This window comes from Myodes glareolus, chromosome 13 (assembly GCF_982192425.1).
Source record: "Myodes glareolus chromosome 13, mMyoGla1.1, whole genome shotgun sequence".
Classification (NCBI taxonomy): domain Eukaryota; kingdom Metazoa; phylum Chordata; class Mammalia; order Rodentia; family Cricetidae; genus Myodes; species Myodes glareolus.
The window spans coordinates 3043891-3066731 of NC_142038.1; the positions used below are offsets into that span (position 1 = coordinate 3043891).

The 22841-nt window shown below is 38.0% G+C and overlaps 1 protein-coding gene across 2 annotated transcripts in view; it reads right to left on the minus strand.

Annotated features, from left to right (window-relative positions):
• The window catches only part of Neto1 (neuropilin and tolloid like 1), a 122925-nt gene that overhangs the window by 38307 nt on the left and 61777 nt on the right, over positions 1-22841 (minus strand). For both annotated transcript variants that reach the window (XM_048419442.3, XM_048419441.3), the window contains exons 5-6: positions 11824-11865; positions 11580-11707 (exon numbers count right to left, since the gene is read on the minus strand). In XM_048419442.3, the coding sequence (XP_048275399.1) occupies positions 11580-11707; positions 11824-11865 (170 nt within the window). The remainder of the gene's footprint in view (positions 1-11579; positions 11708-11823; positions 11866-22841) is intronic.

Genomic DNA, 22841 nt, shown 5'->3' on the forward strand with positions numbered 1-22841 from the left:
AGGAGCCTTGCTCAGGCAAATGTCTTCTCTCTTCCTTCCAGGACTGTGTTATTTCCCCAAACCCCAAGTTCTGTGATGCAGGAGCAGCAAGTCTTCCCTTGGAGAAACTGGTCCCTTGTTTGTAGCACCTTCTTCCCAGTGTGTGTCAAGCATGAGTTCAGTTACTACATTCCCAGAAAACAACCTCCCACTGCAGCCTTTTTCTTCATTCCCTCCATACTCAATTAGAACTAAACATATTTTAAATTACACTTCCCATGGAACTTCATCTCTATTCGACTAACTACAACTTCCATTTTCTTTATTAATTTCATTTGCTCAGCATTCACCATATATTTATGGGCTGTCCATACACCTGACATTGTTTTGAGTATATAAATAATAATTATGCACACAGGTTACCATCAACAGTAAGAATTGTTTAACATAACTCTCAAAAAACTATGACTGAGATCTAAAGTATAGAAAGTATATGACAATATATTTTATACCTGTGTGAGCTGGAAATGAGCTGTGGTAACTCACACTAGATCACCACAACAAAACTTTGAGAAGGAAGAACAGAGAGTTATGAGGAGATGAATGGAAATGAACAACTATTGAGAATTGGAGTTTTACTCTGACTTTCGTACAACAAAGTCTACATATGTAGGACTCCTGTAACTTTCCATCTTATCAACACCACATACAACACATAGTCAAAGGAATCACCCTCTGTTCCTATGTCCAGGTCATTGCTTTATGTTATTTCACACACAAAAAAAAATTAACTACTACTCCCATCATCCATGTGTAGTTTATTCACCCCAACATAATAGATTTCTGAAATTATCTACAGTATTCCAGAAATTTTCAGTTTAAGAAAGCTTGATTTTGTTTCGTTTTTGTTTGGGGACAGCACAAGTGTTTTTAAAAAGTGCTTGCATTTCTGAAGATTCTGCTAGGCAAACAAGGGCAGGGAATCTTTCTCTAAAAGTTCAGGTTGGGGATATATTGTATTTAAGTGTTCAGGAAAAAAATTCGGAAGATGTTTTCCACTACTTCCTCTTCCCAGTTCTCCAAATTCAGTCACTCTGTTTTTGCAAAAGATCTCCTCTGCCTACATGGTCAGGATGGTTTGGTGGGGACGAAATTTGTATAAAAGTGTGACTACTTAGGAAGCTACACTCCAAATGTGAGGACAGACTAGCTAAAAAGTTATATTGAGACAAGTCAGATAAAGGGAACTTTGGATAACTGTACCTTCATTTCAGGTTTGAAAGCCAGGTGGGTTGTGATGTTATCTCATAGAAAAGAACAAGGAAGGAGGAAAAGATTGAATACTCAAGAAAAGAATATGGCACGCTCAGTTTGGTTGCCAAAATAAGGACAGGGACACAATGTCAGCCCAAGGATTAGGTACCCAGCAGTTTAAGAGAACCAATAACACCATTATATGTTGGAGTTTTTTCTCTGAAAGATCATGTCAATCTGCTTTTTAAATATTTGTATATGTAGATCTGTGGGACTCCCACCCTTGGTCAAAGAAGTTTCTTGTTGCTGGAGATAATGGCCAACACAGTAACATATTTCTGTTCCAAGCGCTAAATGTCTCTGTAACTGCTCGATCATTGAAAAACCATCTGCATACCCCCTTCCAGGCTCAGGAAGCATTGCAGAAAGGGGAAGCTAGAGTGTCTGAGCTATAGGAGGCAGAAGAGTAGTGTTAAATCTGCTCTCTGCACATGACGTGGCCCTTGTATACATGAACGCACAGCAGCAGAGGTTACCTGTATAAGTTCCAAGTGATCGTGTCAATTAAGAAAATTCAGTATGGACATGGGCATGCAGGGCTTTCAAGACTCAGGACCAGCTGAGGAGCTATTGGCAGCTGATGGCCTCTGGGGGTGGGAGTAGTTATTCATTTTTAGGCATATATCCTCCTAAACACCTCAGTGGATGATCCAGTGTCCATCCTCATGTATAGAGAAGCAATTGGACTCGGAAAATTTAAATAAATTAATAGGAGGGTGGTGTGGGAGGGTCTTCTTTCTATGTGTTGCTTTCATTGGTTGAATAAAGAAAACTTCCTTGGCCTTTTGATAGGGCAGCCCTTAGATGGGCATGGTAGACAGAACAGAATTATGGGAGGAAGAGGCAGTGTAGCAGATGCCATGGCTCTCCTTTCTGTGACGGATGCTTGTTAGACTCATGTTAGTAAGCCACGGTCAAGTAGCAATACACATTAATGGTGATAGGTTAAACTAATATGTGACAGTTAGTCAATAAGAAGCTGGAGATAATGGGCCAGGCAGTGTTTAAATGAATACAATTTGTGTGTTGTTATTTCGGAGGTGTCAGGACGCAGCCCGCTCCTTTTACTACAGGAGGGCATGAAATTGGGAAAATGTGGTGGGGGTGTCATGGGGAAAAGTCAGAGCAGGAAAAATGAGTTATGGCTATAAACAAGTCACATCTGTACCAGTATAACACTTTCAAATCATAAATAACATTATAGAACAAACATAAACCTGAAAAATGTTAAATCTAAATTTTTGACATATGTATCACTGTGTCTTTCCCATACCCAGATGAAACACTTTTTAAAGGAAGGTGTTTTTCAGATGATCTTTATTAGGAAGCTGAAAAGGGGACTGATCAAATGAGTGTGAGCTCCTGAAGCAGGAAATGTCAGCTCTGTCTCTTAGATTCTTTTCATCCTGTTGCTTTGCTCTGCTCTGCCCTGAATAGCAGTCAGCAATCTGAAAACCCTATGAAAATTAAATGAGAATCTGCCGACTCTCATTAGATAACAAAAATGTTACATGCAAGAAAAAGTCAGAATATACGTATATTCTAAACTACTCAGCAATAAGCCTGGTATAGTTGATCACTCTCAAAAGAACATACAAATTCAATGGAAAAACATACAGTTTTACCAGCCAGGGAAACAACTACCAGAACAGGAGATACATCACATTCCAGCGTGTCTTTAATGGAACATAAAGTAAAAACAGAAAACAAAGCAAACATTGGTCATCTACTGCATCTATGCTTTCACTGATTTTGAAAACTTTCACTATATACCACAAGCTTGGGTTTAGGCCAGGTGTGCATATTCATTTGCTCACCATAACAACACCTTAATATCAACCAATCTCATTTTAAAAACTGTTAAAATAGTCACTATGATTAGAGTCAGTGTATAAGATTTGTGGATGGTGATCTCATGCAAAAGACTTATTTCAAGTAGCGAAATGAACAAAACAAGAAAGAAGAAACTCTCTACTCCCTCATTGAAGGAAAGAGAAAATGATAAAAAAAAAAAAAAGAATAACAGAGAACTCTAGTGAAACAGTCAGATCCAGGTCTCTTCTCGGCGCATCATTGTGATGTATTCCTCCTTTAAATCAATCACAAAGAGTTGGAACTGACAGGATGATTCACTGAACAAGACGTGGAAAACATTTCTGGGAGTATCTGTTCCCCAAATTGCACTAATGTGGAAGAAAGCACCAGGTTTATATGCAAAATAAGTAAATTTAGCAAAACTTACCAAACATCGCAGTGACAAAGATATTTTAATACCAGGAGCTCAGAAGTTCCTTCTCTCGTGTCATGATGATATGGAAAACATGTACTGAGGCAATTATTTGAGACTCAACAGAAAACTTATTCACAATAAATAAAAGTTGAGTCACCCGTGGATCTGACATATGTTATTAATGGTTTCAAGACCACTGGACATCTTAATATTTGAACCACAGTATAAAGGCCTGTGCACAGGAAAGGTTTTGTGGTTGCTGTTGGTGACTATACAGGTCAGGATTATATCAGTTTCAATACTACATGAATTTGGAAAACATACATAAAGATAAATAAAACAGGTTGTGAAATAAAAAAATTAAAGTGATTTTCAGATAGGTATAGAAAATACCAAAAAAATTGAGTAGCCCTCTACATTCTCACATCCTACAACTAATATTTTATTTTACAAGTTATACTAAAATTTTCTTGGCTGTTATCTACTATGTTATGATTTTCATTTTCATTTTTTTCATATTTTGAGATAATGAAGACAGATTTAATTCCTAGAACCTTTAAGGCATTTTCTTGTTTTCAATTCTAATCATTACCCCTGCCTATTGTTACACAAAAATCAACCTCAACTACAGTAGACCCATTTAAAATGATTCGCTTATTACTGCACAATCCCCAGCCTGGAAGGACTCATGATTTCGATTTCACTGCCTTTTCGAAGCCTGAAATTCCATGTTCTTGCCCTTCCAAGCTCAACACCATCTTTCATGCCCTTGGCTATCTCCATCCCGGAAAAGGTTCCTTGGTCCCCTGACTCGAGGTTCCCTCTTCTGTCCCTAAAGAAAGCTCTGCTGTGTGATCAGATTAGACTCAGGTGGGCCACCTCCCTTTGCTCTAAGTCACCGATTGATAGCTTCACTGGTATCCCTCAAGCACCCTTTACCCAGCAATTTAATTTATTGGAACCAGATGTGTGCTGTTTTGACATATTTACAAAGTGAGGCCTGGGAATGGAAACTGAGGATGTTTCATAGGAACCTGCCATACACATGCGTTTTCTCTTAAACAGAGTTTAACAACTTGGTATTTTATTAATTGCAGATTTATTTGTCATCTTCTGATGTTGAGTTGACTATAAGTGAACTAACAATATTTTGATTTGTTAACAAATTTAAATTTAAGTTCAAATAGGAAAATTATGTGGAGATAACAAAAGGTAGATTTTTATTCTCCCAAAGCACTACACGCTTTCCTTGGCACATGCTTGGTGAAACTTTTGATGCTATCCCCTATTATACTCGAGTGAACTTGTTCATTTTTCTGAATATAGAGGTTCTGATATATCAGACTGGGACAGGGATTTTGAGATAGTATCCTTGCTCCAGCCCTGCTACTAGAGAGTTAAATGTCTGAGCTTGTCTCAGGACACATATTTATGGGATTTGTGCTTTTATCAACATTTTTTATGTACTATTACTCAAAATTACTTGATTTTTAATTATTATACAATTATAATAATTCATTGCTCACTTTTTCCCTGGAATACCATTTGATCTGCATCATTGGCAACAATCCCTTAGTATATTGAATTCAAACTTGTTTACCTCTAGTATAAAATACAAATTGCAGTTCCTAAAACAATGTAGATTAAGGAGACTGCTGTTATGCTCTTTCTTTCTAGAAACAGTTTACCTTAAATCTTCTAAATACCATTTGTGATAATTCCAGCATATCTAACATTTATAGATACATACTGTATTGTGTCTGTACTTGTCACTCATTACCTTGTCTTATTTCCCCCACCCCAACAATTACTATCCTTGTCCAAGGACTTTCTTTCCCTTTTCCATGCATTGTCTTAGCCACCGAGTTTAGTAGAATTTGCTTGCACACTCAAGAGTGATAGGAACAAGAGTGATGGGCTATTTTACTACAGCGTGATCAACTTAGCAACAGCTACAATAGAAGAAAATGACATCTCCTCTGGCAACCTTTAATTGCCAATGGTTTCTTAGAAAAGGTGGGGCCCTGTCTTAGGATTTCTACTGATATGAAGAGATCATCAAGCATGACTTCTCGGTAGAACTTCCTTGTGTGGGCTCTTTGCTAGAGGCAAGCACATCTCATTTAAAAGAGGCTTCCTGACTCGGCTTTAACTGCAAAACTTTGCGGCTCTTTTAAGAGCCCCTGCCATCAAAACATTTAAATGGTATTTATGAATAGCCAACACCATGCTTCTTGGTGGTGTCAGGGACCTTGAAACGCCATAGAGTTGTGGCAATAAACATGACTCCACCCAGTACCTCTGCCATGAGGTTAGACTTTCAGAAAGCTAAAGAATTGGCTCGATACAGTCGTCTAAGCCATGGCTTTACTTCTAGCCATATCACTTAGCAAATTAAAGACTCATGTGATCAGAAAAAGAAAGATACAGTAAAGATAGTTTCAGATGAAAAAGCCTCTAAACAGTTTGTAGTGTGCTTAAAAATATATGTAAGTTTGGAAAAGAAAAGAAAAAGTATAAAGTCCTTAATATTAAAAAAAAAGAAAGAGAATTGTTGGGTATGGTAACATATGCCTTTAATACCAACACTTAGGAGGCAGAGGCAGGCAGATCTCTATGAGTTAAAGGACAGTCTCATCTACAGAGTGAGTTCCAGGACAGTTAAAGATACACAGAGAAACCCTGATTCAAAAAGCCAAAACTTAAAAATAAAATAAAAAAATAGAGTTTAAAATAAAGCCATGTAAAGATGGAAAATACACAGAGAGTCTGGATACTGTGTGTTGTTGTGTTGTCTTTAAATTGCTTGATAGCTGAGGAATGAGAAAAAGCTGATAAAAAATATTTGATTATAAATGCTGTTGGATTAATCTAACATATATATTTTGAAAATGCCTTGACTTCAAAATTTAAGTCAGAATGTATGTTACTTTGGAGAAAAGGTTTTGCTTTTGTTTCCACAGGAAATGAGAAGCTGTGGGTTCATCTCGGTTAAGAAGAATTAGGTTTGATCAAGGAAGATTCCCTGAGATATCTGATAGAAGTGGATGTCCCAGTTGTCTGAGTTCTACATACAGAACATCCTCAAGACTGCTGGATGAGATGATCCATGCTCACAGAATACTCCAGGCAGGACTTTACCATATTTCTATATTTTCTTTAGGTTCCCATAAGATATTCAGCAACCCCAATCAGCAGGTAGTAGCCTGGAAAACTACACCAACATTCTCAAAAAAAATGGTTTATGGATGTTCTTCTTTATTTAGAGTGTTGGTTACAATTTGTATAGATAACAGTCAGGAAGAAAGCTAAACAAGGGAGATTGGATTCAAAGTTCTTGTTTTGAAAAAAAGGTGGGAAGGGAAGTGCTGTGTGACAATAGTTTAACCCTGTGAAGATTTGTTTCTTGTACTTGTTTAAAAAAACACTGATTGACTAGTAACCAGGCAGGAAGTAGAGGCAGGGCAATAAGAACAGGAGTATTCTGGGAAGAGGAAAGAGTCAATCTGCAGTCATCATCCAGACAGAGGAAGCAAGATATGACTGCCTCACTGAAAAAGCTACCAAATCACATGTCTAGCACAGACAAGAATAACGGGTTAATGTATGATGTGAAAAAGAGTTAATAAGAAGCCTGAACTAATAGGCCAATCAGTTTATAATTAATGTATGCCTCTGTGTGTTTCTTTGGAACTGAACGACTGCAGGACTTGGTGGGACAGAAAACTAGTCAACACATGGCAAGTCTTATAAAAGAGAACATTCAATTGGGGTGGCTTGTTTCCAGTTCAGAGGTTTAGTCCATTACCGTCCATGGTGGGAAGCAAAGCATCATGTAGGCAAATAAGGCACCAGAGAAGAAGCTGAGAGTTCTTACGTCTTAAGTAACTGGAAGTAGTCTGTCTCACTGGGTTGGCTTAGTGTATAAGATCCCAAAGTCCACCTCCACAGTCGCATACTTCGTATTCCAACAAGGCCACACCTTCTGATAGTTCCACTCCCTACAGGACTCAAGAGGTCCTCCTCCAGGCAGAGTTGAATGGAAAGTGGCCCCATTTTGTGCAGGTGTTGCCATTCCACTTAAAGTCATTATCTACAAATACCTAAAGTTCAGCCCTCATGGAATTCAAGTTCAAATTCTTACCACAGTTTGATCTTCCATTATTCCCTACGGGTGACCTTTCTCTGAATAAGATCTAAAACTAGACACATTAATTCCTTTCCTACAGCCTTGTTCTAGAATCTTCACAGACACAAAAGCCTGTTCACAGAAGGAAGTGTGTTTATACCCCACATGATTGACTCAAAAATACCTGACCCCGCTTCTTTTATTCTATTTGTAAATGACTCATCATGAAATGGATTTCCAAAGTTTCTTCTCTGGCTTTCCTTGAAAATGCTGGGTGATCACTTTTCTAAATACAGGGGTCACCTACATTAATAAAGAAGATATTAGTACATATCCTTTTGGTGAAATGCTAAGAAGCAACAAGTATTGTATATAAATTTTAATCATAACAAGCATACTCTTTTTCAGTGTAACTGTTTACTATGCAGGGTCAGGAGAGAGTCATTCAAATATTCACAATGACCCATTTCAATCTTGACCTATGCTTTGATAGTTTAGTCTCATAAATCACTAGGCTATCCACAAAAATAGGAAGCTCACAATTGCAGGAAACCTTATTTTTTTTGGTTTTCTCCACAGCATTCAATGGTATTATTTATCCTCTCAGCCTCTAATTGAACAGAAAAGACTGTTATAATAGAACCATCTTGGTTCAGCTCTGCAGGCAGCATCCCCTTTGGGTCACCCACTGCCGGATTCTGTGACAGGCAGGTGCACTAGGCATTGTTCTAGGAGTACACAAAAGACAGATTATTTGCCAGCTGAAAGAAGGAGGCGTGTGTTTATACTCCACTTTAACACCAAAGTGACACGGTGCTGCTAAAGAGAGCAAGGTGCTGTGTTTACAGTTCCTGTGCACAAAAGCTGGCTTTTTTTTAAAAAAAAAGATCTCCATTCATAAAGGTGAAGAAAAACAAGCACTTTACTGAGAATCCACAAATTGTATGTAAGATAAATTTAGCTTTCTGATCTTCCAGACAAGTGTTTATGACTTTGCATTACAAATATCAATTCGTTACTTTATAAAATACCTTTTGATATAGAGGTTTGAACCCGGGGCTTCCCACAAGCTAGAGAAGTGCTTTATCACCAAGCTGCCCTCACAGCCCTGTCCTTTTACTTTTGAGATAGGGTGTCATGAAATGTCCAATCCAGCTGTGCAAACTCACTTCCTCTATAGGCTAAGCTAACCCTGAAGTGAAAGGACAGCCATCTTGCCTCAGTTTCCCAGCTGAGCAGACAGAATCACAAGTCTGTGATGTCAGTCTCAGCTAACAAACACCTTTTTAATTTTCAAAGAAAGAAAGAAAGAAAGAGAAATGCAGTGTCTAAATTGTTATAAAGCAAAGGCTTTTCAAAACACTTGCTCCCACACAGGGAGAAGCATAATTATCAGAGCTTTGAGCAAGACCATTCTTTCATCATGCCTAAGGTTCTGTAGCTACCTGTTTGAAGAAATGGGCAAGAAATATAATCAGGAATAGAAAGGCAAAAGTACTTATTGAAGAGCCAACTCCCTCCAAATTCTAACAAAAGAAAAATAAAACAAAACAACAACAACCAAGAAAAAAACAAAACCCCAGCAAAAGAGACTTATGTTTTGCTCAATCTGAATATCTCACCATCAAAATTCTGTGATATCTTTCTATCCTAATAGTCCCTTCACTGGTCACCAGAACAGAGTGAGGCCAGTCCTAGACTCTCTGTCTTCTCCCTACTTAGACATCTGCACATGTTAACACGCATATCTTTTCTTCCCACATAATGTTTTATTTCTGAAATGCAAATCCAGGCTCATCCCCTTTCTCCTTGCTTTTCTGATACCACTAAGCACTGTAAGTAATCTCTGGAAAGACCCACAGAGCCTCAGCACTTACAGACTTGCCTACTCTCTGCACATAAAGACTCGGAGACTCTACCTGGTGCCTTGAGTTTCTCTCTCCTGTCTAGTTCCCATGGCACTGTTTCTCATGGCAATCTGATGAGAACTTGGCCACCTCTGTGCAGTAGTCTTTGTGAAGTCTTTTCTTCCACACCTTCTTTACCAATAGTTCAGGGATCCAATCCTATTGCTCATATGATCTCTTGACATATATGTCTAAGGACTAAAGAACAGCTGAGGAATTAGTGTAGGAATTAGAGAGGCATGCTCTCTCTGCCTCTCTCTCTCTCTCTCTCTCTCTCTCTCTCTCTCTCTCTCTGTGTGTGTGTGTGTGTGTGTGTGTGTGTGTGTGTGTGTGTGTGTGTAGAGTTGTATGTGTGTATCAGAGCACTGATGCACATGTTCATCCCTGTGTGGAGACCAGAGGTCAGCTTTTGAAGTTGTTTCTCATGCTTCATTCACAATTCTTTTTGAACACAAGGTCTCTCACTGGCCTGGAATTCACCAAGTGGTCCAGGATAGCTGGATCTTAAACCCAGGGATCTGTCTTTATCTTCCAGCTCTGAAAATATGAGTTCTCACCATTGCATAAAATTCTCTTTATATTGTCTGAATGGATTAAATATAGGTCCATATGTTTTCAAGACAATCATTCCACAGATAAAGCCATCGTTCCATCCCGCTTCCTCCCCACCCCCATCGTGTTTTCATTGGATAATAATGCTTTGGGCTTTCCAGTGTCATTAAACCAATTAATTAAACCAGGAATTGTTTTTCTTCAAAGAATAGTCAGTATGAGTTCAAGTCCAATAAATCAGTCATGTTGGAACTCTGTCATATGCATGGGAATGGGAATGAGAATAAAAATAATATAAAGAGGAAATCAGTAAAATGTACTGATTTTTTTACAGTTCCTCTGAAGGCAGACCTGTAAAGATAAATGCATGCTTCACTGTTCTAAATAGTGTTATTAAAGTGCTTATCTGCATCTGAGTTTTACCCCTGTTACATTCACTATGATGCACGTAACAGTTTGATGCAGGAGAATTGTCTGTATTCTGTCAATCATGTATTTTAATAAAATGCTGACTGGCCAGGCAGGAAGTATATGTGGGTCAACCAGACAGAAAGTAGAGGTGGAGCAAAGAGAACGGGAGTATTCTAGGAAGCAGGAAGCTCCCTCTCCATTCCTGTGCAGACCACCGAAGAGGCAGCATGTAACTTGCCCAGCTGAGAAAGGTACAGAGCCATGTGTCTAATGTAGATAAGGATAATGGGGTAACATAATTTATAAGAGCTAATAAGTAGCCTGACTTAATGGGCCAATCAGTTTATAATCTTATGGAGTCCTGTGTGTGATTTTTCCTTGGGAATTGCTGTCTGTGGGGTACTGGGCGGGAACAGATACCCCAACAAGCTGGCCCTCATGTTACAACAGTTAAAGCATTATATTGTGTTTCTAGCACTCAGGAATTGGTGTGGTCAACAATAGGTCTGGAGTGCTTGTGTATGAAGGACTTGAAGGACTTGGTCATATACCCTTCCACATTCACCAGAACAGTTACAAGGAACACAGTCAACAATTCCAGAAGAACTGTCCTCTCTCTTCACTGGGGTGTGAGCTTTCTTAGACCCCATCATTGGCATCCATCCTTGTATACCTTTATTTCACATGCTAGAGATGCATAGTTTCATAAACCCTACACACCTTTTCCTCAGACATAGCATTGATTTGAAACTGTGTATACTGACAGTGGGGGAGCTTGTTTAACTTCATTCCTGGCAAGAACTCTGGTCTGACTCTGAGATCCATGTTCCAGGGAGGCAGACTTGCTTCACTCATGTGTATCATCTGCTAACCAGATCCCATGCTTCTGCTCATGCTGGAAAGTCGTGTTAAACAGGTGGATACAAGTCTCATTTCAAGACACAGGATACTGCTCATATATGGCATGGTCAACACATGTCCCAGTGCTACTAGATAATGTGAGAACTAGATGCTTTCAAGTGCACTGTTGTGTGGGTGTTTCACGTTTGAGACTGACCTTGGATCGTGGTGGGGCTCTGATGTACCACTTGCAATCCACGGCTTCACTGGCAGAAGCTTTGCCTTCCTTCAGAATCTGTATCGACTCCACAATTCCTTCAGGACCGCCCATCTCAAACTCACACGCTAAATAATAAAATTCCAAACACATACAAAAATGGAGCTTGAATAATAAACCCAAAGTATACTTCATCGCAGAAAACAAAGACCTCTGGACATGATCAAATCTTTGATATACTAACCTGGCAATGGTTTCAAAACTCCAAGGTCCTTAAAGTCAGGATCTTAAAAATTGAGAAAAAGATAATTAGTTTTATTCTGCATGTATTTTTCACTGTGATATTGAGTAATATTCCTTCAAATTATTCAGGAATTTGCCTGCACATACATTAGGAGAATTCTGGATAAAATAATAAGTACATGATAATATTAACTTATGAATTTCAAGTGTATGTCAATCTAACCACATATTGCTACAGGTTTTTTTTCTCACTGAAAAAAGGGGTTGTTTCAAACCTTTAACACCATTTCTGTATCATATACTTAACTCATATTATATTTTTGTGCAGTATATTCATGGGGAAGTCATAGTTTGAGTTTTTCTCACATATTACAAACATAATTTATTTTCTAGTTCAAAAGATTACACAAATTGTTGAAAAATATTCTTGCCTAGGATTTTAGCAGCATGGAGGTCATGTAGGAAAGTGAAAATCCTTTGTCTGCAGGTGAAAGACTTGCCCTGTCTTCCTACCATGTCTGATTCATACCATGATGGCTTTTTATCGTATTTCTCCATTCTCTACTTTTTAAGCTCCTATCCCGTTCTCTGTGAGCCGAGTCTCAGGAACTAGTTCCTCTGCTTATTTGCTTGCTTCATGGAAAGTTTGATTTATCATAAGCTTTGCAAATGTCATTGTTAAAAGACAAAAATGCCATCATCAATCCCATTTCCTGGGTTTGATTGTAAAGTAGGAACACAGCCCATGAAATGCAAAGTTGAGCCTGAAGAGCGCATCTGAGAGTATTTACCCAATGGGATACATGAGGCATTTGTAGATTTTCTTGCTATTTTGGAGATCCCCTGAAGTCATATGCATGCTTCATTGCTGAGAGGCCCTAAGATCAGAACATGAATGTGTCAACTCTGATGACAATCTGAGTGAAACACACCCCATATGAGGAACGTTTCTCTGACTTGAAACAATGTATGTCCACAGAGTCTGAAATTTCCTCTTACCTGTGATAAGATAATGGTTCTGATAAGGATACATGATTAAAGACTTTGTGTGAGTAGTGTAAAGTTGAGTTTGGTGTTTAGGATGGTATTTCTATAATACAAGAGATACTGATAAAAAAATCTTATGGAATTTGAAGTAGTTTGTGAAATGATTCTCAATAGTGACCATCAACTGTAGTATGAAAAGTTCATTATGACAGATTTTAAGTATACATACATAGATCATGTGAGTTTACATAACATCTGTGTTTGGGTGTACCTCATCCTGTGCCCTTGTAGGTGAGCATGCTGAATGTATCTGTGTATTTGTGTTAGTGTTTTTCAATGTTTGTTTCCTGTCAGGCAAACACTGACATAACTGGTCTGGTGGCAGTGAGAGATAAAGTGTGATCACAGTAGCACTCCATTGCATCAACTCTTGTCTCTCAGTTTATTATGAACACTACCAGAATTTACGCACGTATATTGGCTCAAGAAAAACAAAAATATTTAAGCCAAGTGATCATTTTTTTTTTCTGGAACTACTTGAAAATAGTTCTGTTAGTTATATGGGGCAAAGAAAATGTCTGTATATGATTTCCTTGGAAATATAATTTACATTAAGCTATTTATCAGTAGGATGTTTTCTTTTTACTTCCTTGAGTATCAATAGGTATCTCATTTTTCTTCCAATAAATATGTATTAAATGCCTAATGTGTTTGTAATAACACAACTACATTTTATGTAAAATCACGGTTTTCACCATTAAACTGTCCAGTGCAATAGTCACATCTATTTGATAGAGAGGTCAAGCTTTGTGATAGGCTGTGGTTGTACACAACTGTACTCCAACACTCTGGAATCAGAAGCAGGAAAATGACTCTACGTTCAAGGACATGTTGGTCTCTGTAAGCTCTAGGGCTATGTAGTCAAGCCTCATCTCAAAAATTATTAACTAAATTAAAGTCAAGAATACGTTTGCAGGGTGTAGCTCATCTGAAGAACATTTGCTTAATAGGGGAAAAGCCATGGGTTTAATTCTCAGCAGCAACAGCAAAAAATGTTTACATCTAAAACTCAGATAATGGCCCATATTGGGTATCTAATTTTTCTTATTCATTATGCCCTTTTGCCATTTGACCTCTACTTAAATTAATCCCTTGAGAATGCACATCAGCACCTTAATGACTAGAAGGTTCCAGCTGCTCATGCTGTGTCTGTGACTTTGGGGGAAATTATGTTACTGTTCTATCTTCCAGTTTGAAGGGAAGACATTTATCATTTTTATAAGCCATGTCACATCAGGTTGATATTAATGCCAACACTGGAAAATGTAAATGTATTTTTGTCTTTGTATTAACAGGGATAGAAATGATGGCTTAAAACACTTTTGGAAAAAAATTATTTTGCCATTCATTTTGGAATACTATAATTACAGATTTCTCATATGATCCAAAACAAAACAATGAAAAGTGCATTTCAAGTAGCCGCAATTGGATTTAAGAGTAATAAGTTTGATTGATTGTTCAAGGTTATTTGGGGCAATGGCACAATATTATCTACATGCAAAGTAGAACCTCATAACTAGTTTTCTACTCTTTGGATGTCTCTCAAAATGTGCTATCCACAAAGTAACCTGAATTAATTTTAAAAATAAAAATGAATTTATGAGAGTCACTTCCCACTGTCCTTTGAGTATGACCACAGCTTTTCATCTGTCCCTCACGGGGCCATATAGCCCACATCAGGACCTGTTCTCTCCCCCACAATCTTGTTTTCTCTAGTAGTAAAAAAAAACTCAGAAAAGCTTTTCCAGATATCCCAGCCTAAGGCAGCAACGTCTCTCTCCTTTTTCTCTCCCTTGCTGTTTTTATTAGAATTTACAGTTATATTTTTCTGTGCTTTTGTTTTTGCTTTACTAGTTCCCTGAAACCATGACAAATTCGACTCTATGAGGTGACATGTTTACTAAAGACCCATAGCATGGAAGATGGTCAGTAATGATACTGAATTAAATGTAATTCTATATGTACAGAAAATGCATCACTGTATTCCTACTTCATTCTTCTCCATTTATATAGGCTTTCAAGCTCTTACACTTTAGCTTTTCCTGTCTATGTATAGGATCAAGCTTATCACAGGCTTTCACTGTAAATACACCAATGTATGTGCCCTATCAGAGATCTTCTCATCCTGACATTTGCTTGTTTGCCATGCAGCTGTGCCTTATTTGCCCACCCTCTCACAAGTGCAGGTCAACATGCAACAATTCTTGCCCAGAGCATAATGATAGTTTAATTTCATGAAGTGGGTTTATAAAACCCACTAAGAATTTCTCCAGATTATTTTCCTACCATGATCAATCTTAAAACTATATCCACCAAACATATATAACACAGTCAGTTTCTTTTCCAAAGCAAGTTGTGTAATACATACATATATACACATACATGCAATCAATGAATGCAACAGAAGAATGCATGGTATGTTATGAACATCAAATTTCATATGATGACTTAAGGGTAATAATAGAAAACAGGCCATTTGCTGGTGTTTCCACAGATGCCCTAAAATGGGTCACTTTGAATGACAAATCCCTGCATGTTTAGAGACTCTCTCACTTTACTCTGTAGCCTGAGAGGACACTGTTGCTTTGTTTTCTTCATTGTACCAACTATGGCAAAACCATGGTCTAGGCACTGCTGTACTATGCTAAACTGTATAACCTACTCTTGCACTTACGTCAAGGATTAAGATTTTCTGCCAATGTTTTAAATCTATCTCTCCTCTTACGTGTTTACCTATCTACATAAATTGGAAACTTTTATAAATATTTACATTAAGTTCAGCTGTTAGAAAAATTAATAGTACTGTTTCCCTTAAACAGAAGAAAATATGCTTCTATTACATTTCTCCTCCGGTGAAGAATAGATATTTTTGTTCAAAAAATCAAAATGAAAGATTTATTTTCCTTTCCATACCTATGAAGTCTGTTCAATAGTGCAAAATGATGAAGAAATAGCATTTTGAACCAATTTCTTATTTTTGGAAGAGATAGAAACCTCATAAAAATGGTTATGAAAAAATTTATATCAGTCTTAAAGATGTTAGAAATACATTTTACAGGGACTTAGACAAACACCGTGTGGTAATTTTGTTATAAAGTTTGGTACCTAGTAATCTGAGTCAGATATTAAAGAATTCTGGAAAAGAGTCCTAGATATTTACATATAGACATTATCACCTCTTCAAAAGACAAATATTACTGAAGAAAACACAAAAGGAAAGTCACTGAAGCATCTCTCAGGGTAAGCAATTTTAGTCCCTGACACGCACATACACACACACACACACACACACACACAAGGGACAATTTGGATTGAGCTGTAGAATCTGTCTTTGTTAAATACACATTGGATGAAGAGTACTGGGGAAAGCCAGGACATTGCCAGTTCCACAGGATTACAGTCACAGGAATTCCTGAACTAAAAGATTTAGCTAAAAGGAGGAGGCGGAGCTCAAACTGTTGCTGTGTTCTTGTGTGCTCCAGAGTTGGACAAACGTGGTTGTTCATTTATCCCAGAATTTGACCAGTATAAAATATAGATGAATTAGCAAAAATGCTTTTCATTTGGATATTCATAATAAATGCAAGCTATGTAACAATACTGAAATTGACATTTAATTTTAAAACTTATACTGCACAAGTTGTACTAAAAGTTTGCTTGTCTTACCTGCTCAAATACAATAGCGTTCCAAATAATTGGTACTTAGCAAGGAACCAAAACTACAGCACAAACCGTGGCAGCTAGCATCCATGGTACAAATCATTTAGAGATAAGAATTTACTTAAATCTCCTTGAAGCACAGAAAATGATCTATTTTAAATGTGAGAGCCCTAGAGGAAGTGTCTTAACATTCTTTAGTGTGAAATGCAAATTATCAATAAGGAATTTTTGCTTCAAACTGTCTGGTGTGATGATTCTTTTTTAGAAAATTATGCTCACCATTGTTTACACTGTTAGTTAATGTGTGTGTTGTTTGTGGAACATTATTTCACGTGAAAGACAAATTGTAATATTCAGATTTAGGTACTTGTCAGACTTTTTCTTGCACAAAATGGAAATCTGTTGATTTGAAGGGAAACAACTGACAATGTTGCCAATGAAAAAGTTCAGCTTCCAGTGAAGGGAATGCATTTGTCACGGTGTTTCTGACAGCTTCCAATACTCTGAGAATTTTAAAGTCAAGTGGTTTTTTGATTTGATAAAATTTGATTTTTGATATTTCATAAGTAATTGTGTCAACTTTCACTAGATATACATCGTAGCAATCTGAAGCCTACCGAAGAAACACTACTTAGATTCCAATGCCCTGAGAGGGTGTGGCACAGGGACATGGCTATTTTCAGAAGACACAGTGATAAAGTTAATGTATCTGGTGAAAAAGCCTTTGATGTAGTTTCATGACTCTTACCATGATTAAACATCTTAAAACTGTCACTAGATGAAATTTCATGAATTTTAAGACAATCGTCACTATTATCTGGAAGAACCATGAGAGCATTTTTCCTTTTATCCACTGACAACTCTCTGAAGTTGGATTCTCTCTGTAAAGCCTGTGAACAAAGCCCACCATTAAGCACATGTAAGAGTCTGTTCATCTAAAAAACAGGGCATTATATTTGTAAAAATATGAAAAATCGTGTCATTTTTCCACTAATATGTCAATGGTGTCTTAATGTATGCTCTGTGTTTTAATTAATAATTGGCTTACTGGAGTAATATATTCATGATTAATAAGTAGATTTTTAAAATATCCTCAATTTAATTGGATAATTTGTCAAACATGGATTGACAAAACCGCTGCTGTATGCTCTTTGAAGTTTTTGGTAGTTTTTTGCAGAGGAATGACAAGCTACAGAATGCCTACCCTCACCAAACCTATCCTGTTTCCTGGGTTTCTCATACCAAAGAAACCAAGATTGCAATGGAATGCAGGAGAGCTGGAGATACAGTCACGTGGCTGTCTCAAGAAATTTCACACTGTGAGCTAAGTCATGAGTAACTTACCAGAAATTGTTATTCAAATGACTAGGAATTAGGGTATCACAGACTTTTTCTCTAAATGGGGTTTGAGAACTTCACAAACAATAAAACTGGAATTGATGCAGTCTTGTGTAGCTTCAGTGTTTTCTCTCAAAACTTGAAGAAATATCCAAGACTTTGTAGGAGGGCTTTCTCATTTTAACACAAGAGTCTTATTGTTTAGATTTGTACAACTCACATATGCCCATCTACTGCAGGACTCAGTGTTGTTCCAAGGCAGAAATTCATGAGAAAATAGGGCTGTGTGACCAGGCTGTATAATATATCCACAGCATCTCAATATAAGAATCAAGGTTGATAGGTACATATAATTATAATTCAGTTTAAATGTCTGATAGGTTAGTCAGTCTTAGTCAGTTTCTCTTTCTCTCTCTCTCTCTCTCTCTCTCTCTCTCTCTCTCTCTCTCTCTCTCTCGTGTGTGTGTGTGTGTGTGTGTGTGCATGCGTGCGCGCGTGCGTGTGTGCATGTTCTGGAAGCAAAGACCTGTATTTTGAGATCTGCATTTTGTTAACAGCCATCTTAAGCTCACAAGTTAAGAAAAATATTTACCTCTATCCCCTCTGTAGAGTCTAGGAAATCAACCTGGCGTCTTATCTCCTAGCAGAGACCTTCAGGAACTAGGCTCCCGAACTCAGTTAACATTTTCCTTTGTTAGTCAACAATTACAGACCCTCAGTATTTACTTATCAGTTAGGAATGTCTCCTGACCTAAATTCCGGCAGACCTGAGTTTCCTGTCACCCTTCCCTTCCCCCTTTGCCTGTTTGCTATATAACAGCTTCTGAGAAAATAAACCAGACTTGCCATCATTTCTTGTCTTGTCTCCTTCATTCCTCTCCCCTAGGTTTATCAGGATCACCCGTTCGAATCCCACCAGCCGGGATATGCATGTGTACAAATTCTTAACAACTCTAAGCAGTTTCTTTATTCTTAAGAATTTATCATAGGAATACAATGAAATACGATGATCATATTGATCCTTATCTCTCACACTTTCCCCAGATCCTCACAGACATATTCTGTCCTCCTTTTGTGTAATTTTGTAATTGTTGATTGTTAGGTTGGGAGCGCAGGTCCCAGCCCCCAGGCCTGGTCTGAACTTCAAATCCCAGCAGGACCACTCCCCAGGGTACTTAAGTAATCCCCCAAAAGAAGAACACATGGTCTCCCTTTCTTCCTCCCGTGGGTCGTGTGGGTCGCGTTCCGGGGGCTTCCTGGTTTCCCCCCTCAGGGCCACCCGAGAGAGTGCAGATCTCCCATTAAACCTGGGTATTTCTTAATTTGGCTTGTTTTGATTTGGCTTGATTGGGAATTTTTGCATCGTCAGAGAGCCAATATTAGGAAATATTTCTAACACTGATGACAAATGCTAAGTTCAGTTGGTGCTACTCAAATTTCCATGGGTGTGGGGTCGTTCACCAGAGCACGAGAGTTGTACCAGTGTGCAGAACCTTCAAGGAGATGATTGTCACTTCCTTAGAAATTATCAACTGTTAATTGCTCCTTAGTAAGGGGTGGTGTCTGGTGATCAACTGCCTGTCTATGCCAGAATTTTGGTTTGCTTGATCTTACGAATGTTTTATGCAGGTAGCCACAGCTGCATGTTCATGAGTGTGAAGTTATGTTGTGTTCAGATCACTGTACTCTTCCAAAACCTTCTCATCTTTGACTTTTATCCAGACTCCTCTTTCTCGATGTGCCCTGGTTCTTGGGGAAGGAGAATTCATATAACTGGCCTATTTAAGATTGAACACTTGGTCTCCTATTCTTTTTAGTTTTAACCAGTTATGAATCTCTCCATTTACCACAATAAATCACCCAAAGAAACTTCTCTGACAAAGGTTGGGAGCTACATGTGTACTCATATGAGCATAAATATTTAGGAGGCAATTTGATAGCATGAGCACTGGACAAAATAATCAAAACTGAATAAAGCTTAAATTTAAATGCCCTGGAAGGTTGGACAATGTCACTCTCAGAAAGCTTTGTCTCTTAAATGAAAACTGCAATATAAAAACCATGATTTACCTCCCTTGATGCATTAGTCAGGGAGGCCCCAGAGGTCTCTAAAACAACACAGGCTATCACCGCTGCCCTTGGTTGGCCACCATAACTACAGGGGAAGAACCAGTTCCTGACGGTACTTCATGCTTTAGCTACTGAACATAAAGACAATAAATCAGAAGTTAACCAGGAACCTTCCTCTGTGTTAGCAAGCTTTGATACTGCTAGAAGATGCTATACAGATTGCAATGGAAGAAAAGACATGAGTGAACTTACCTAACGCTGCACCCTGCATGCTCCAATAGCAACAGTGAGGTAAGATACCCACTTGTATATCAGTTTTATGATTGTTAAAGGTGACTATCAGCTTTCTCATTGGATTGAAGGCCTTCTACACAGGAGGGAATATCATGACTGATATCATAATCCTGGTCAAGAGTTTGTGGCAGAAAAATGACAGGACAGGCTTAGAACGAGTTAGTAAATTCTACTTCCAGTTTCCATAACCTCTGACCTTCCAAATTATGTCCTCCACCCTCATTTTATCTCCTCTCACTGAAAACCAGTGAATTCCACAATGGACTGCATTTTTACTATTTCCAGAGCTACCCAACAATGTCTCCTATTCATGTTGGCTTTGGATAAACAGGGTTTTCAAATGGAATTCAACCTGACACTTTCTCAAATGGATCAAAAATCAAATACAAGAACAATAAAAATATGACACGGTGTGATTTGCAATTTCCTTTGAAACAATGTGGAATACTGCAGCACAGCTACTGAACTGCAGAAAATACTCGACATAGGAAACAAACACAATATTTTGGCAGAAAATTTTATTGTGCTGCAAAAGATCAGGTAGGATATAAAATTCATTTCTTTAACCATCCCACAACTTCTGATTCTGCAGTTCTCTCTTTTAAAAAGTAGAAACGGCATTATAATTTTTGTGCATCACAAGAATGTGACATGCTTATTTAATAAAGTTATAAATATTTTTTAATTTATGCACCTAACTGAAACAAAGTTTTCTTGTCATTTAGGCACCACTGGATGAGAGCTATTGGGTGCTGGTGGCTGCTGGAGGATGAGATCAGAGTCCGTTCTCTCCACGTGTGTGACCCATGTTAGGTTTCCCATGCTCCAGCAGATGGCTATATGCCCATGGACATATGGGCAGTACTAATTAGACTCTGTAGATTATAAAAACATAATAAAAGAGATGACACGATATCAGAGGAAGGGTCTTGGAGGAAAAGAAATGCAAAGTACAGGACAGATACAATCAAAGCGCACCCTTCGTATGCATGGAATACTCAAAATGAACATTTTAAGATACCAAAAATTCTATTATTTTAATTTAGTTATGTTGTTAAACAGTCACTGATACTGAACTAATTAAAATCTACCAGACATTATTTTATTGACTTTAAATGAGATAATCTATCTTTTGGAATCGAACAACATGATCTGAAATATGTAACATTGCTCCTATTTTAGACTAAAGAAGCAGACACAAAGAAATCAAGTAACTCACCTAACAACACACTGGTTGTAAGTAGTAAGGCTTGGGATCAGAATTAAGAATTTAGAGTTACGATTGCATGATATAATTTTCTCTGTTTTACCCGTAAGGATAATTGATTACTTTGGATACTCATGTGTCAGTAGTATTAATCTTGGGAAACAAATGGGTCAAACATAGCTAAAAACTTGAGAAAAAGAGAGAGAGAGAGAGAGAGAGAGAGAGAGAGAGAGAGAGAGGAAAGAAATAAACAGAAGATCAAAAAGAGAAGAAATGTGAGGATAGAAAAAGGAGAAGCAGCATCTGTTTATTTGAAGTAGATATTATAGAGCATTTCTCTCTCACTCACCCTTCCTTCCTTCCTTCCTTCCTTCCTTCCTTCCTTCCTTCCTTTCCTCCTGTTCTCCCTCCCTCCCTCCCTCCCTTCCTCCCTCCCTCCCTCTGTCCCTCCCTCTTTCCCTCCCCTCTCTCTCTCCCTGTCTTTCTCTCCTTTCCTCCCTGCCATTCTTTTTTTCTTTTTTCTCTCTCTTTGTTTGCCTCCGTATTTGTCTTCCTCTGTCCCTTTCTCCTTTCCAGCTTCTTTTGTTCTACGGCATTCATGGAGTTCTGGCTTGATGACACTGTCTCACCCTCCATTGATGCGCTCTTAGTGTTCTCATGCATTGCCTGAAGGAACCAGAACATAAGGCACTTGGGAATGAGAGAGGTTTTTTTTTTTTTTTTTTTTGAGTTAATGTAATGGAGCATTCCTTTCTGATACTGTGGTTAGCAATCATAACACCTCCACTGATCTTGGTCTATTAATTTCTGTGTATTCACTCTCCATCCTCACACTTTTATTGACAGAAACAAAAAGTCTTTCATGCCTATCTGGAAGAGTTTGGCATTGAAGAACATGGTGGAACAGGAGCTCTCACACGGCATCCTACTTGCTCACATTAAATAAATCACATCAAGTGAAATAGTTACAAAATGTTTTGTTTTCTCAAAGTTATTTATAAACATAAATGCAATGCTAAAGGTGCTTTCTGTGTTAAAGCTCAATAAGGAAACTCAGAAAAAACCTAAGTTGTATAAGTCAGAGAAAAACTAAGTTGTATAATTCATCCAAATAGAGATTGAAAGAAAGATCTATTCTGCTTCCCGTAAATTTAAAGCACTTCAGTCTTTTCTAAATAGAGTTGGAACCATTTCTTAGTGGATACGCTGGGACAGTCCTCTGATGCTGCCCTTGGCAAAGACACTAGGGTTGCTATGCCAGGCACCAGAACTGCACATAGGCAGGCTGAGCCATCATGGGTCTGGAAGAGATGATCAAATGGAGAATTCCAGAGACTGCCACTGCCAACAGACTGGCATGGAAGCTTGTATGAGGCACGTCTTGATAACTCCTGAAACAGTTC